Below are 15,639 nucleotides of genomic sequence, written 5' to 3'. Positions count from 1 at the left end.
TATAAAAATAGAAATTATTAAAAAAAAAAAAAAAGGAAAACGAAAATATAAAAGTGTAAGTGTTTAGATTTTATATATATATATATAAAAAGAGTAATTTTGAGCAATATGTACAGGGTATAAGTTTATAGAAAATGTAATTTTTTATGCTATTCAAAATAAATAATATTGCTTTTTCTGATGTTAATAAGTAGTCAATGAGAAGTCGACCGATATTGGCTTGCAATTAAAGGCTTTGGCTCTCGATAGAATTAAAGTATGCCAAACGATACTTCGTGGTCTGCATAATGAGTATTTGATATGCTACGATGCATAGACCGATTCTCAAGGAACTTGTTAAACCACACGTTAAATTGCCATGTGAACAAATGACTTCGAAATCTAATCTGTATTACAGTAGCGCGTTCGAAAGTAAACGTGAAATGTGAAAATCCACGGAAAAATGCGAACTACTGAGTATGCATTAGACTATCAAAGGCACCGATGACACGGATGTATGTTCGATAAGTAAAATCGTACTGATTCTACTTAGCCTTGGTTAAAATTTAAATTTCGTTTTACCACAAAGCTATGTGACAATTCAAATCACGTATTTCAATTAACAACGCAAAATAAGAAATTTTATTCACGACATTATTTGATACTTTCTCTTTAAATAATTAATTAGAATACTCACTTATTTCTCTTCATTTTTTGCAATGATACGATGAAAAACTTGATCACTATTTCAATATTTTGTAATATCATTTTTGGAATATTTGACAAAAAATATAACTGTCTTATGAAACTATATTTTATTCACATTTTTTGTAATAAGATGAACTATGAACACATATTATTTAAAATGAAAAAGATATTCAAATTATTCAGACATGACGCGACAATTTCAAAATCCGAACCGGATACTGTCAATTTACATTTTAATTTAACTATATTTATCGATAACGATGAATATATTTTTAGAAACTCGAACAATTTACATTATAATAAAAAAATATTATTTTACATGATCATTTTAATTAAGAAAATTATTCTAATTGCAAATTGAAACATTTTTTTATTTATACATGATTAGCGTTGTATAGCGTCCATTTCGAATGTTTCATTTTTCATTTCCGTTCCATGTTCCGTCTTTTCCGGTGTGTTTAGACAAGTGGTGTGGCGCGAAACGTCAGTGCAACTTAGTGTGATTATTTGCCGGTTTATTTGTGAATATACGTCGATTTACAGGTGAGTTATGTAATAACGTAAGAATATTGACTTTACTGTACTTAGATCACGTAATATTTGCGGTTCTTACAAAGATATTGCGAAAATTATGGTCGGTTGGCGCGCATGCGATTTTTCTCCCGCGTACTACACAAGTGCCCGTTCTATTCAATATGTAGAACAGACAAAATCATGAAAATATATATTCTACCAAATATAACTGCTATTTGAATACAAATTTTTAATGTTCTTTGCGAATACATGGTCTATTGCATATGTATATTCATTTTCGAACGATCAGAATTTATGTCAAGAAATACTGAATATTCATGTTGAAATGTTGCATGTTAGCACCGCCATGTTTTCTGTTATTTGAATATACTACATACATATCTTTGCATTTTCTCAATTTCATATAAATTCTCTTCCTGTTCGTTCATTCGTATATTTAACACGAATCGTTATTATTTTAAGATAGAATATTTTGAAAAATCGTTAAAATATAAAAATTCTTTTCTCGATTATATATTTTTATAAATTTTTTTTTATCAAAAATAATCAATTTTTTATTCTTTAGGAATCATCTATAATTTATATAATCCACTGGAATCCATATAATCGTATGATATACAGATGTCATCAAAGATGTAATCTAGTAATGTGAGTAAATTGAAAATAACATTCAATTAATTTCAAATTAATCATATATTTTTAACAATTTATAATTTTTTTGCTAATATGTTTGTAGTTTTTTTGTACTAAAATTCTGTACAATAATTCATTTCTAATTTTACATATTAACTAATTGAAGTGGCAGTGAGTGGTATTTCTAACAAATTGCTAATTCTACTAGTTAATGGTTATTGCGTTAAAAATTTTCACAAAATTGCTTTGAAAAGTGTTTGTCAAACAACAAAGTAAATTAAGTATAAATGTTGCTAATATTTTCTGATTAAAATTTTACACTGCAATCTTCACTGTGTCTTTTAAAGGTAATTTATATTTACAAATATAAGGGCCCTGGGATTTATAGACTTGTACTTTACTTGTGAAATATAGCATAGGTTTATATTCAATAGGCATTAGTTTGAAGCAGAGTTTTAGTATATATCTAGAAATGCATGAAAAATATCATATTGATATCATATGTATTTCATGGATAAATTCATGAATTCATTCTTAAGAAAAAAGTGATTTACATAATCGTTTAAATTCGTTAAATACATTGCTCAAATTAATTAGGGGATTACTTAACGGATATATCTGGTAACCAATTTTGTAATTTACAACATACGCATAGCATTTTTTAATCCTAATATTTGATCACATTTTCTAATTATTTCGAGCATTGTAATTTATTAGTTTATTATCTATTAGCTATATACAAGTAAGTACTGGCCCGGGTCCCATTCACGCAAATCTTGCCTAGCTACTATTTACATTTTCGTCCCCGTCTTATTTGTTATACTTGGGTAAATGGAATTATAGCGTGCCCGTGTACGAACATAGATATCAATTAAATAAAATTCATTTACGATTGCACGTATTCGATATCGATAATATAATCAACAATTTCATTAAACAAAGTACTGGCCATTTTATTGACTACTTTCATAACGAAAAGTATGAAGATATCATTGACATACTTTTCGTTGCACTGTAAAAATTTAATTTATCACGATTAATAAGAAACGCGAAAAAAATACCTTCGTTCCCGCTTGATATTTACACATCATACCTTATATAAACGATTATAAGGTGGAAGGACGGTTGAGGACGATTAAATACATAGTATTCTTTATTGTCTCGTATCTCGTTTGCATCTCCGGAAATCTCTCAAGTATCGATCAAACACGAGCATCCCGCGGAATTAAAAAAGCATCTTTTTCAAGCGACTTCGGATCGCACACGACTTAATATCTTAATAAAAGCAAATCTGTGTTCGAGGAATCTCCTAGAGGATTGGCCAACGAAGATTGGAAAAGTATCGTCCACGCACAATTTCGAACGAGAAGAAGGATTCCTTGGAAAGGAAAAGAAGCAGGGAGAATTTATTCGATCGAAATTCTCTCCCTCCCAAGGCAAACGTTCGTTGGATTCGTCATGGACATCCGGCGAACACACACGGCTCTCGTGCGATTACGATCTTCTTCATCGTATCATCGTCGAAAATTCCTCAACCGCAAGGATGTAATAAATAGACGTGGGACAAAAGCAGAGAGAAGAAGTGGCAAAGCGGCAGCGACGGAGGCGTTTACATTGGCAGGCGTCGAACGCTTGTAAGATAAAGCGGTTGGCAACGGTTCTACACGTGTACACCGGTTTGTAACGCACGTTCCGAACACGTGCACCCCGCAGTTTGACGTGTTTATCAACCGATGCACCACGGTTGCACCGTGGTCGCTCTCCCGCTTCTGCAAACGCGTCAGACGCCGGTTGTCTGGCCTCCCTTTATCTCTCTCCTCACCGCACCATCTCACCCTATCTCCGTCTCGTTCCGTCTTACGTGATTACCGCGCTCTCGAGCACGCGCGCGCGCGCGCTCGTTAATTAAAGCGGAGGACTCTCGTTAAAGTCGATTGGCTTTTGCGCAACAAGCCATCGATCGGCGACTCGCGATCCTCGCCGTGATTACCCGGAATTGAGACGTTAAATCCTTCATTCTTCTCAACTGGCACGGATATTTATGCCGGGAATTGCGAGGCTGGCGCGCGAATCATTTGTCTCCGCGATCAAAAGTTATCCCGTCGATTCTCGCTCTGAACGCAACAATTAAAGATAATTCGAACGAATTCCGGGAAATTCTTGCTCGACTATATTCGAACACCCGCTGAGCCTTCCTGATTGACATGATCCGGTAGGGGGGAGGGGAGCAGAGAAAGGGGAATGTAATTGATTATCACGAGCCCCTTTCTCACGTAATAGCCGTATTTGGCGTATCGATCAACTACTTTTCCTTACGCTCGAAATCCATTTATTCCGTTTTTATTGCGTTTGTTTGTTGAGCGGATCGAAACGATGTTTCGACGAACGAGAGCGAGTAAGTAAATGTTGCCTTCTCTAGGATCTCGTCGTCAGATCTATAGGCACCGATTTCCTTTTCAGAGGAGGACTGTCCCGATCGCTCACGTTCTCCATGTCGATTTCGTCCTCCTCCGTTTCCTCGGTCACGGAAGTGGGGGCCGACTTTATGGACAGATCTATGGGATTATCCTGGGGAGGTGGACAATCCGTTTCCAATCCCGGGCTACATATCGGCGACTCGTTTTCGGAATGTTCCTTCGTAGACGCCGCTGTAGAACCTTCCTGCGTTCTCTGACTTTTTAACACCGCATCCAGATAGAATCGTTTGGTATACGTTTCTCCGATCTCCGATTCGTTCGAACTCTGCCTCGTTTGCACATTGTTGTTATGCGCGTATCTATCGTTATTATTATTGTTGTTGTTGTTGTTGTTGTTGTTATTTCCACACGAGTCTTTGCTATCGATACTTATCGTGGTGGTAGTGGTGGTGGTTGCAGTGCTGATCGTACTGCTCGTGTCCTCGATCACTGGCGAGTGTCGAAGCAGGTTGGAAGAATGGTTGGGTACCAAGGGATGGGAAGCTCCGTGGGACGTGGCGTACAAATGATAGGGGGAGAACATGGTGAGGCTTGGCGGTGGCAGGAAGGCGGGTGGAATCAGGGACATCCCACCGAGGTGGAAACCGAGGGGTAAACTCATCATCTCTTTGCTGAGCGCCGAAAGATCGGCGACCGAGGGTTGCAGCTGCGAGTGGAGAGGTCTGAAGCCTGGATGGCCCGAGAAGGCCGCTCTTCTCTCGGATATTTCCACGGAGCTGTCGCTGTTGTGCGATTCGGGGGAGCTAATGCTGGGGGAGGTGGAGTTCTTGTAGTCGTCCAGGCCGAGCATCAGCACGTCGTCCTTTCGTTGACCCGGGTGGAGGCCTATCGGAGGGCTCATTGGTTTCCGTTGCGGCGTGAGCGGTTGGTTGGACAGGGTCTGTTGGTAGTGTTGTTGCTGTTGCTGTTGTTGCTGCTGCTGTTCCTGAAGTAGACAGTGAATTTTGAACCAGTTCGATCTACGCCCGTATCGCGAGCCCGATTTCGACATGCCGACGAGTAGGCATTTCCTCAGACGGCAGGCCTTGCACGCTGTTCGATTCTTTTTATTGATGACGCACTCCCCGCCGTTCTTACACTCGGAGATACTGCTCAGATTATTGTAGGATCGGCCGAAAAAGGACTGAAACATAGAAGAAGGAATACGTTTCGTTATTAATGCGATAATGAATCGGCGCAGGTATGATAATTTTTTTTTTTTCTTTTTTCATTCGCGTTAATTACGTCGGCGGTAAAAGGAATCAAGCTTCAGCTGAGGATTACAAAGGGGAACAAAATCTAGAATGCTCTTTAAATGCAAATTCAGAGGTCAAAGATTGGTTGTGAGATCTATCGTCGCTACCGCAACGTGCATTGTGCTCGCTATGTAATGAGTATGGCAAAGTTGTTAGACGGTTGTTATAACAGCGAGTTCTCTCGTTGTCTCATTCATGTTGTGCAGCGGGAAGCGAGTCGGTGTGGGCGCGTGCGGCCTACTGTGCTCGCGCTAATTGCCCAAATGGTGCAATTTCACGATTCCGACACCGTTGCCTTTCCGCGTCGGCCCCCTTTTTCTTCTTCTCTTTTCTGATTCTCCAACGCGCTCTCCGACACACACCTCTCGAAAAACACCTCTCGTGTTCCGATCCATTACATTCCAATGTGTTTCGAACGAAAAATAACGAATGAAAGACCTTATGGTAAAGTATACGTCTTACGAAACCCGGCGCGATTTAAGACCTCGTTCCTAGATATCGAATCAAACGTACGAACGTATTGTACGTTTAAAAAACGGGGCTCGGTGTATACGCGCCCTGAAACACCTACGATTTCCTGCGTAACCCGATAAGAAATTTCGTCCTTCGAAGTTAATGATCGGTGTTTAAAGAGACACACAGGCAACATAGTGCGTACGCGATGTGCACTTTCGCTTTTTCTGCCCGTACGCACGCTATATTATTAATCGTTTCTGGTTCGTTTGTCCTGAAAACGAGCTCTTCCTGCGCCCCAGTGGTCCCGATGCGCGCTTCGCCGAGACCCACGTCCCGTATTCCACTTTTATTTATCGGATAGGATCATAGGATTAGAATATATGAATTTTATCGTATAATTTAATAGCGAATTCATGACAGATTCGAAGGTAATAATCTTCGCATTGATCGATACGTTTCTTTTAATTCGTTGTTTTAAATTACATTATCTCAAAGCGTATATCTGTGCATTTTAGATGGCGTTTTCTTGGACGGAAAATTCACTCCACGTCCCGGGTTGTAATATCGTCGTGTAATGTTGTCTAAGGTTAATTCTAAGGTTGGCAAGGAAACAAGGGGACCCGATCCACGGGAGAATATACGCTATGTTTCAGAAGAGAGATGACACAATCGAGAAAATGCTACCGTTATTACGCCCCCCCCCTCGTTCCTCGCGTTATGCAAACGGACACCACATCAAAGTCGCCGCAAAGCGTCTTTTCATCGTCAAAACCTTGCACAGTTGTTGGATCGTGCTACCTACGGTTTCCTTTCGAAAACCGCCCGATAAATAGACCGGCTAATTACGCCACACGGCCTGAACTTTCGTGGCCTAACGAAACGTGGATATCTCTGACTCACGCTCTGGAAAAAAAGAAGAGAAGAAGAAGAAGAAGTAGAGGCGGCAGAAATTCGTTCTCAATATCGTTTCGACGATAATGAAGCATTGTGCCGGTTTTCACCTGTTTTCTGTTCCCTTTTTTCCTCTTTTTCTTTTTCATTAGCGCGACCCGATATAACCGCGAATCACGCTGCTCGTTAGTCGACTATATCGATCGATCTCGTTGTAGAACGCCGCCAAGGACCGTCGCGCGCGCTCTTCGAGTTTTCACCGTGGACGGAGATATATCTCGATCGTGGGACAGATCTATGCCAACAGGCGTAGTAGACATTGTTTCTGGTTCGAGCACGTGCACGCGCGTTTCGTCAATTCGTTCGGATCACGGAGCGGGTTCGAGGCGGTGCTTCCGGCGCTTCGCACTTGTCTGCCACAATTGTTTCCGCCCTAGTTCACGATTACGTCATCTCGACATTGTTTCGTTTCGTTATTTTCGTTTTCAGGCCCATCGTAGCATGTCAGCCCTCCCCTCCACCTTCCCTACTCTCCTGCCAACGTTTGCTTTTACGCTCGACTCGCGGCGGTTATTCATTTTTCTTTCAAGGATATTCAATCCGTATCCGTTTCTCGATTTTTGGATCTTTTTAACAGGGAACGAAGTAAAAAGTTGTTGGATCAATTGAACCGATTGAATCGATCGAAAGTCGCTTTAAATTATTCTTTTTTCGAGTCATTTTTTTAAATGTGATTTTCAGACATCCTATTTGAAAATTGTACATAGAAATGTACTCTGAAATTCGCATGCTTTCTTGTTATTATTGTAACACACGATAATTCTAATAATAAAAATTCAAAAATATTAATACGATTAACGCAATGATTCATTCTAATTTTGTTGTAATTATTCTAGGAAATATTCGTGAACGTCCAAGTTGATACCGCGTGGATCATTTTAAACAGGAGAAATCAACTCGATCGCTGTTCCTCCCTTGGAGCGTTAGAAATTCGGCTCTCCTTTTACACAGGCGACCGTTCATCGGTTCGCCAAACATGGTCGCTGTTACTTTCGGGGGGGCCCCCGTTGACACGCATGCCTAGTCAAACGTTTAACCTCGGCCACGAGGCGGCTCGTGAAAGCGATCACCGTTTCTCAGCTTTGCGAAACTGCGGAAAAGATCGCCGTGAACAGAACGTGCAGAAAAAGAAGGAGGGGAAGAAAGAGAGAAAGAGAAAGAGAATATCAGTTGGAAAATTTTTAACGTTCCATTCCGTTTTTCATTCACGATCTCTCTTACGCAGAATTTTTCTCCATCGAGGAGAAAGAAACCCATCGAAACTAAAAAACTTGGAATCCGAATTACCAGTCGATGTTTGACCTTTCAATTATCCCCGTGTCGACACGAAATATCGTTTCCAACACTTCGATCGCTATCTCGACCGTTTAAATTTCCAAGAAACCCGTATCGTATCGTATCGTATCGTCGAATGGATCCATAGAAAAGAAGACTCACCTTGCAGCCCTCGCAGGTGAACGCGCCAAAGTGGAAGCCTGCCGCGGGTTCGCCGCACACCTTGCACTGTTGATTCATCTGCAACACAAAAGATAATCTTCTTTCCTGAATTCATCCCGTTATAATAAAAGAAGAAGAAGAAAAAAAGAAAAATTGGAAATCGAAATGGAAGGATTCGCAATTCTTCGAACGATTACTGGCTTCCGTTACGGTAAATGACGAAATCCACGAGGGGGGAGGGGAAGAGAAAAATCGATGTCCCCGCTCGCGTAACTCGCTCGCGTACATATTTCAAACGTTCGACAAAATCACAATGCGAGCCTTATCGTGCGCCCACAACCGATCGCACCGATTGGGAAAGAGAAGAAGCTCGTTGCGTAATTCGACGGTTTTAGCGCGAATCGCTGGATCGTGGCAAAGCGGTGCGTGTTACGTTCAACGAGCGGAAAACCCTCGTGCACTTGCTTTTTTCCCCTCCCCTCCTCCTCTTCCCCTCTCCTCTCCGTCGTTCTTTATTATCATTTGCGATCCCCCCCTCTTCTCTTTCTCTCTCTCTCTCTCTCTCTCTGTCTAAGCCAATTCCTTTCGCCTTCTTTGGCCGCTCGTCCAGAAAACAGAATGAGGCCCCGCCGCGGTCTCGTTTTCACACCTCGTCGCTTTTATCCCCCTATCTTTTTCTAGCTCGTAAATCGTCAAGGCATTTGCATAACACTTTAGGCGACGTTTTATTTTTTTTAACGATTTTCGTGCACATCCATTCGTCACATTTTCGTCGAGTCGATACGCTCTTCCTTTTCTCTTTTTCTTTCTTTTTCTCTCTCTCATCTTTCTTTTTTTTTTTTAAGAGCGTGTGTGCATAGAGCGAATTACGAGGAGGGAGTCGAAGAGGAATGGAATATAGGACAATAGTAGTGACCCACATACGTAGCCCGAAGGTTCTTCGCGGCATGTCTCCCGCGGCGACTTTCATACATGACAGACTGTCGCTAAATGGGAAAGTAAATCTCAGCTAATGGAAGAGACATCGATTGTTTGATCAACGGAGTCTCTCTTTCCTGACCTACACAGTCGTTGACACTTCTCATTCGCGGACGCTCGACGCCTCGACGTGCCTACGCATACTTTTAATTCCGCGTTCGATTCTTTTCTCGTTCAGCCTAAGAGCCCGGGATTCCTCTCCTCCTCCTTCCCTTCCCTTTCCTTTCCTTTCCTTTCCGGAGGAGGCACGAAGCGCTTTCGACGAAGCGCTTGTTCGTCGCGAAATTTATCGGATGAACGAGGCCGCATGAGGACGCAAGTGCGATCGTTTTCTAGTTGGATCTTTTCGCTTGGATTCGTGGTAACGGTATTGCTACAGAACATTTTCGAATCGCGAGGAAAAACTGGCCTGTCCACGTGAGGCAATCGTCGCGGTTTGCCTGGTGGACCTCGACGATTGCACTCGACTGTTGCACCCGCGAGATCAACCACTGCGAAACTGGACACACTGGAGAAAGATGCGATAAGTTATTCGAGTTGTTTGGCCGGAACATCTCTCGAATTGAAAAAGATATTTTTGAAATGGGGAAGAAATTGTAGCAAGTTGGTTCCTTGGCGCGAAAAAAGATAAAAAAAGAAAAATTATACGTATTTATAAATAGGATAGAACGAACGGCAAGACAATTAAAATATCAAGAGTCAACTCACGAATGACGTTCTCGTTATATTTTATCATAAATTTGTTTAATTAATAAGAGAGATTCTTTTCGATTTTTTTTTTTTGGTTATTCTTGTTGGAACAAGTGAAATTTCGGAGTTAATAGAGTTTAAACGATAAGATATTATCGCTCGAATGCAGCCCCTCCAGGCTTGGTTGATATTTTAAAAAGGGTATCTCCGCTCCATCTTATTGGGCTCGGCGGAATGATTGTTTTGCGCCACTAATTAATAAATGATTGTCTCGATTCCCGAGTCGAGCTAACACTTGACGATGCGCCCGAGCTCTCGCAACCTGCACTGATTGCAGGTGTGCATCCGGTGAGCTATTCAGAGGGTGCCTGCATACTCGAACGTTTCACGTTTCGATGCGAGGTTGCAACGTTTAAGCCATATTGTTACCGAGTCGTGTGTCGCAACGGATACGGCCTGAGCGCGGTGATACGCGGCCGTTCTTGTCGAGTCTTTAACAGAATAATATACACGACTGGAAAAGAAATGATAGATGATTTAATGTTCCAACAAATGACTTTTAATTACGACCTATCCGCTGCTACAATAAAATTGTTGATTAATTAAACCCGCCGATGCTATTCGCCGCCGATAGATCCTGTTCGAGAAATTACTTAACGAAATTGCCTGTGTATGTACCCTGTTGTGCATCTGACGAATGCACGAGCGATAATTATTTCAAATAAGAGATTCGCTGGAAGATTGATAATACGGAGAAAAGCGAATTGCAAGGGGAGAGAAAGTTTCTGAAACCTCTTGTTCAAAAGTTGTTACGTGTGCACAACGGGTTCGGCAAGGAATTGGATCGTATCCCGAATGTTTCCCGCATTCGATCATCTCTCTCGCAAAGAAAAGAGTATTGGAAACGCGCTCGTCGTCAGGATGATGGGGGAGGAAGGAGGAGGGGGTGAGGGAGAGTGGGGGATCGTCACGAGATCCGTTTGGGGCGAGAGCGATTGTTGTGCGCCGATCGAAGCCGTGAGAATCGTAACGAACGTTGGCGCGGCTCGTAACTTTCAGCGCGATCGGCTGCTCTCCCGCCAATATAGTGGCGGCGATCATCGCTCGATTCCACGGAAAGACACCACACAGCCTCTCTCGAACGAGAAGGAGTGCGACGCGAGTTGAAATCGATTCAAAGGGATCAATCCAAGCGCTTAGTTCTCGGCCGGTGATTGTCCTCCTTTCTAGAGCTGACCTTCTCGATAAAAACCACCTACCACGCTCTGCTCTTCCGCTTCTTATGCGCTCTTATGCCGCAGACGTTACGCGCGTACACACGTACACACAATGGAGCGAGGATTTTGCTAAAAGCGGCCAGTCACTATCCACGCCGCTCCGCGCATTAATTAAACGACGACACCGTAAAACGACGTCCAATCGACGTCGTTGTGGTTTCTTAGGAATCGGTGGATTTTTTCTTCATTTACATGCGCGTGAAAGTCGTCGCACGGTTGTTTTAGCGGAACTATTTTAAATGACCGACGCCTCGTTACTTTCGTCGCGGCACGTCGTCCGAGCGACACGGAACGGTAGAAGAATTTTCCTTTTTCCCACGACGCATGCCTCCTGGCAAATGGAGTTTAGTTCCGTTCTCGAGAACTCGCCGATTCTGCACTATTTATTACGCTCTACGACCGAAATGACGCACCGACAATCGCCCCCTGTATACGACGGTACACCCCAACGCTACGGGTCCTCTTCCCTTTAAACTTGCGTCCCTTATGTTTCATTTTTAAGCCTCACCTTCGGGCTTGTAAAAAAAAGAAGAAGAAGAAAAAAAAAGGAGAGGAAAGGTTCCTTGAAACCGTTATTTTTATTGGCGAAAAACGGCTCGTCCTTAAAGCAGTAAAGCTAGCTGTGCAAGTTTACCGAACGGATCAGTGAGGGTAGGTCAGGTCACTTTTTTACTGCTTTTGCCGCTGCAATTATCGAAGGGCCATTAATGAAATAAAAAGTAATAAAATAAAAAGTGACGGTCATTGTCGCTCGCATTTTTTGCCCACGTTTTTCGAGTACCGACGAATCGAATGAACGAGACGTTGAATCTCATCCACGATTGTACGAAACGAAAGGAAAAATATTCCTCTTTTTACGAATCGAATACGATCTTTTCGAGAGGAAAGTATTTGGGATGAGAGCGGCATATTATTTCTCATCTTCTCATCTTCGAAAAGCGGCGCGATCCAGTTTTGCAGAGAGCGACTTCCGGTGTGTTTCGAAACGAAACACGGCGTTCCGCAACGCGTGCTCCGGCGATCGGCCTTCGCGCGATCCAACATGGACCGTCTGTTTCCGATGCTATTATTTCCATCGCTCTTCGATACTCGGTTCATTCAGATTTCTATCAAACTATCGCGCAATGCACCGTGCATCGCTCTATTGTATCGTTGTCAAATAATATGCTGGTGGCAGAAACGCGCGACGCAACGCGCGTAACACAGCAGTGCACCTCGTAGTATCACCTCTGCTGGATCTCTCCATCGCGGTTTCGTCCTGCCTCGTAATGCGAGCCTCGTTATGAAATATTTCCAAATGACACATGTCACAATTTCGTTTCACTCTAATTTCAACTTTAACGACGGGCACAACAAGGGGGATATGTATTCGATCGTTAAAATGTTGAAGCGATATAATCTTGTTGCGGAGTGTCTAATGAATCGAATAATTAGCCTAATCACAATGCCTGAAGGCGTTCGGACGTGGACTCGGCCTTATCATGTCACTTGATATCCTTGCATTGACTAACTATGGAGGAATGTAAAAAGTAACTGCAAAAATATGTGAAACCGGTATTATATTATATTTTGGATACGATATTTTGTCGAGAAAATTAATAAAACGAACGATATGGAAAATGCAGGAAAAACTCGATACGTCCATTCTTATCGATTTTCACGTGATGATTGAAGGAAATGTTATAAAATTAACAGAAGAAAAGTTGCAAGATACAACAAGATTTTTAAATATCCGGAGAAACAATAACTCGAAACTTTGAATTTGTTTTCATAGAAGAATTAGAAGGAAATGTTTTCTTTAACCAGATAACTGCATAGTTAAAGTTGTAATAATTTTATATCGATTTGCCAGGAATGAGTTTTTCAATGGATATTCCTCCGTAGTTGGACACATAGTGAACAAACTAGAAGATATCGTCGAAATCGTGCGATTTTTTTCGCGTGTCGCGATCAAAGACAAAGAAAATGAAACCGACAACAAGCACGCGCTCGAATTACGAAACGCACCTCCTCTGTCCTTCGGTTCTTCTGCTCGACTCGTAGGCGTACCGTTTCGTTTCTAAACGTGACGATGATTCCGCGAAACAACGTGGTGGAAGAGGATACGAGAGACGAAAATGTCCGATCCTATGTTGTTATTAACAGCGTTGATGCCATTCGAATTGAAACCGCGATGAGGAAACTGTGTAATTGCCAGTTGTCAGATTGGGGAATCGTTCGTTCCAAGTTTGAACCGATCTCGGGCATGACATGACATGATCACATACCTTGGACGGGATTAACACTGCGCGAGATTCATGAAAACGGACGATCCTCAAATAAGATACAGCATCCGACACTTTGTCATCACAACATATTAGGAACAGTTACGAACAGAATCACCAACGATCACTGATCGAACGGAGTCACTTGAAGCGTCGGATGTGAAGCACAAGTTCCATGGAAATTTTCCAAAGAGTTCACTCTCCGTGTCTGGTGAACAGCACCAAAACAAAAACAAATAATAATAAAAAATAAAAAAAAAGAAATAAAACAATATTTCAATCCGATCACACAAATTCAAATAAACGGGATCACAATTGAGAACAATTGTTCACGTTGTTCACGATTGACGAGTTTGTTGTTGCTGTCCAAAAAAACGTCACCTCGGATCCTTTGCAATTCCGCCGAAAACCGAGTCCACTATTCCCGACGTATCGTACGAACGTCGTGTTCCCGATTCACCATCGTAGGACCACCTCGTCGAGGTATCACCATTGGGTCCAACCGGATGACGGAAGAAGAGGTGGCGAGAAGAGAAGAGGAAGAAGAAGAAGTGGAAGAAGAAGAAGAAGAAGAAGAAGAAGAAGATTCTTGACGCGGCGATGACCGTTAGGTGAATGACTTTGGAAGGCGAGGGTGTCCACGTCGATTCTTGAATCAGCCCCCACCTCCAATTATTTTCTGCGGTCCCACTTCGTTCGCTCGATCGGTCGGCCGCTCCGTTCGTTCGTTCGTTCGTTCGTTCGTTCGCTCGCTCGCTCGCTGGCTAGGCTCGTGCGCTCTCGTAAGTATACATCGAATGGGCCTTATGGGCACACTGTGCGTCGGATCAGCGGAGAAGCGTGCAGGGTCCATCCGCGGCACAGGTGGGCCGCGGGTCCTCTCGTACCTTTGGTGGGGGGTCCTGCTGGACGATCGGAGGGATCCACTCGGTCCACGGGGAGGGGGTACAAGGGAGGGGCTTCACCGCTCTATCCCTCTCCTCGCCTCTCTTTCTCCTCCTTTGCACGGACCTCCTACCCTCTCGAGGAGCCCCCGCTGGACCTGCGACGTATACACGGCTTTGCACACCGGAGCTGACGGTATTGATAACGATCCTCGCGGTTCCCGACACCTTTTCCCTCCCTTTCGCGTCAAATAGTCTTCGATTTCGTTCGATATTATTTTGTCGATGAATTGAATTTTTGTGAAACGTTTCGAGTATCATTAATTCCTGTCCAATTCATCGCAATTTCCTCGCACGATTTTCTTCTCGAGATTCTTATCTTGAAACTGTCTTGGTACAAACGAGTATGATAAAATAGAGATAAAATTTCTTAAATTAGAAATTTCTTTTGTCCGAGAGTATTTTTATTTGAAGTTCTGTTGAAGTTGAGTCGAACTTTTATTTATATTTGTACGATTTGCTTTTGATTGAATGTATAATTACAGGTTGCTTGTATGATAATAGGGGTCATGAATGTTAATGACGTTATTATCGAATATTTATTACTATTATTATTTTTATTATTTTATTTTTAATATTAATTTCATTTAATTTCATGCTTCGATATACTTCCATTTTCATTCTTTCGTTTCTTTTTTTTTTTTTTTTTCAAACATCGAGGAAGATTTTAATAATCGATTATGCAAGAATCGAATCGTGTCGAGATTGAATTAAAATCACGTTCCATGTTTTTTTTCTTTCTTTTTTTTTTTTGTTCGTTGGCAAACCATTTTTATTTATTTTTCGAGATTGGCGGCAAAGAAAAGAAAAAAAAAAGAAAAGAAAAGAAAGAGAGGCGACGTGAAGAAAGAAATACAAGGTATAGCGGAAACGCTGTCATAAACTATCTTCGAATGTAACATTTTTAGAGGAGGGGAAAAGAAACGAGCTTAATTGCGGATTAACCTTGCATCTTTATATTGCCCACACTAAAGTTCCTTTCTTTTTTTTTTTGTCTTTCTCCCTCTTCCTCTTCTCTCTCTTCCTTTTTTAACACGCTCGAGATACCGAGGGATACCGATTCACAATTACTCATA

The 15,639-nt window shown here is 42.0% G+C and overlaps 1 protein-coding gene across 4 annotated transcripts; it reads right to left on the bottom strand.

Moving 5' to 3' along the window:
• Nucleotides 1–1,895: 1,895 nt before the first annotated feature.
• On the bottom strand, nt 1,896–14,457 carry LOC412475 (knirps-related protein). 4 transcript variants are annotated; one of them, XM_395932.6, is made up of 4 exons: nt 14,001–14,456; nt 13,623–13,827; nt 8,411–8,488; nt 1,896–5,454 (listed from the first exon to the last, which is right to left on the bottom strand). In XM_395932.6, the coding sequence occupies exons 3-4, from the start codon at nt 8,486–8,488 to the stop codon at nt 4,270–4,272; spliced, it is 1,263 nt and encodes a 420-aa protein (XP_395932.2). In that variant the 5' UTR covers nt 13,623–13,827; nt 14,001–14,456; the 3' UTR covers nt 1,896–4,269. The 4 variants fall into 4 exon arrangements, with proteins under 4 accessions (XP_395932.2, XP_016769753.1, XP_006559125.1 ...); XM_016914264.2 differs by lacking the exon at nt 13,623–13,827 and having other exon boundaries at nt 14,001–14,457; XM_006559062.3 differs by lacking the exon at nt 13,623–13,827 and having other exon boundaries at nt 14,286–14,457.
• Between the last annotated feature and the right edge of the window lie 1,182 nt (nt 14,458–15,639).

The sequence above is a fragment of the Apis mellifera genome, linkage group LG10 (assembly GCF_003254395.2).
Source record: "Apis mellifera strain DH4 linkage group LG10, Amel_HAv3.1, whole genome shotgun sequence".
NCBI classification, from domain to species: Eukaryota; Metazoa; Arthropoda; class Insecta; order Hymenoptera; family Apidae; genus Apis; species Apis mellifera.
This window is presented reverse-complemented; position numbering and strand designations above follow the sequence as displayed.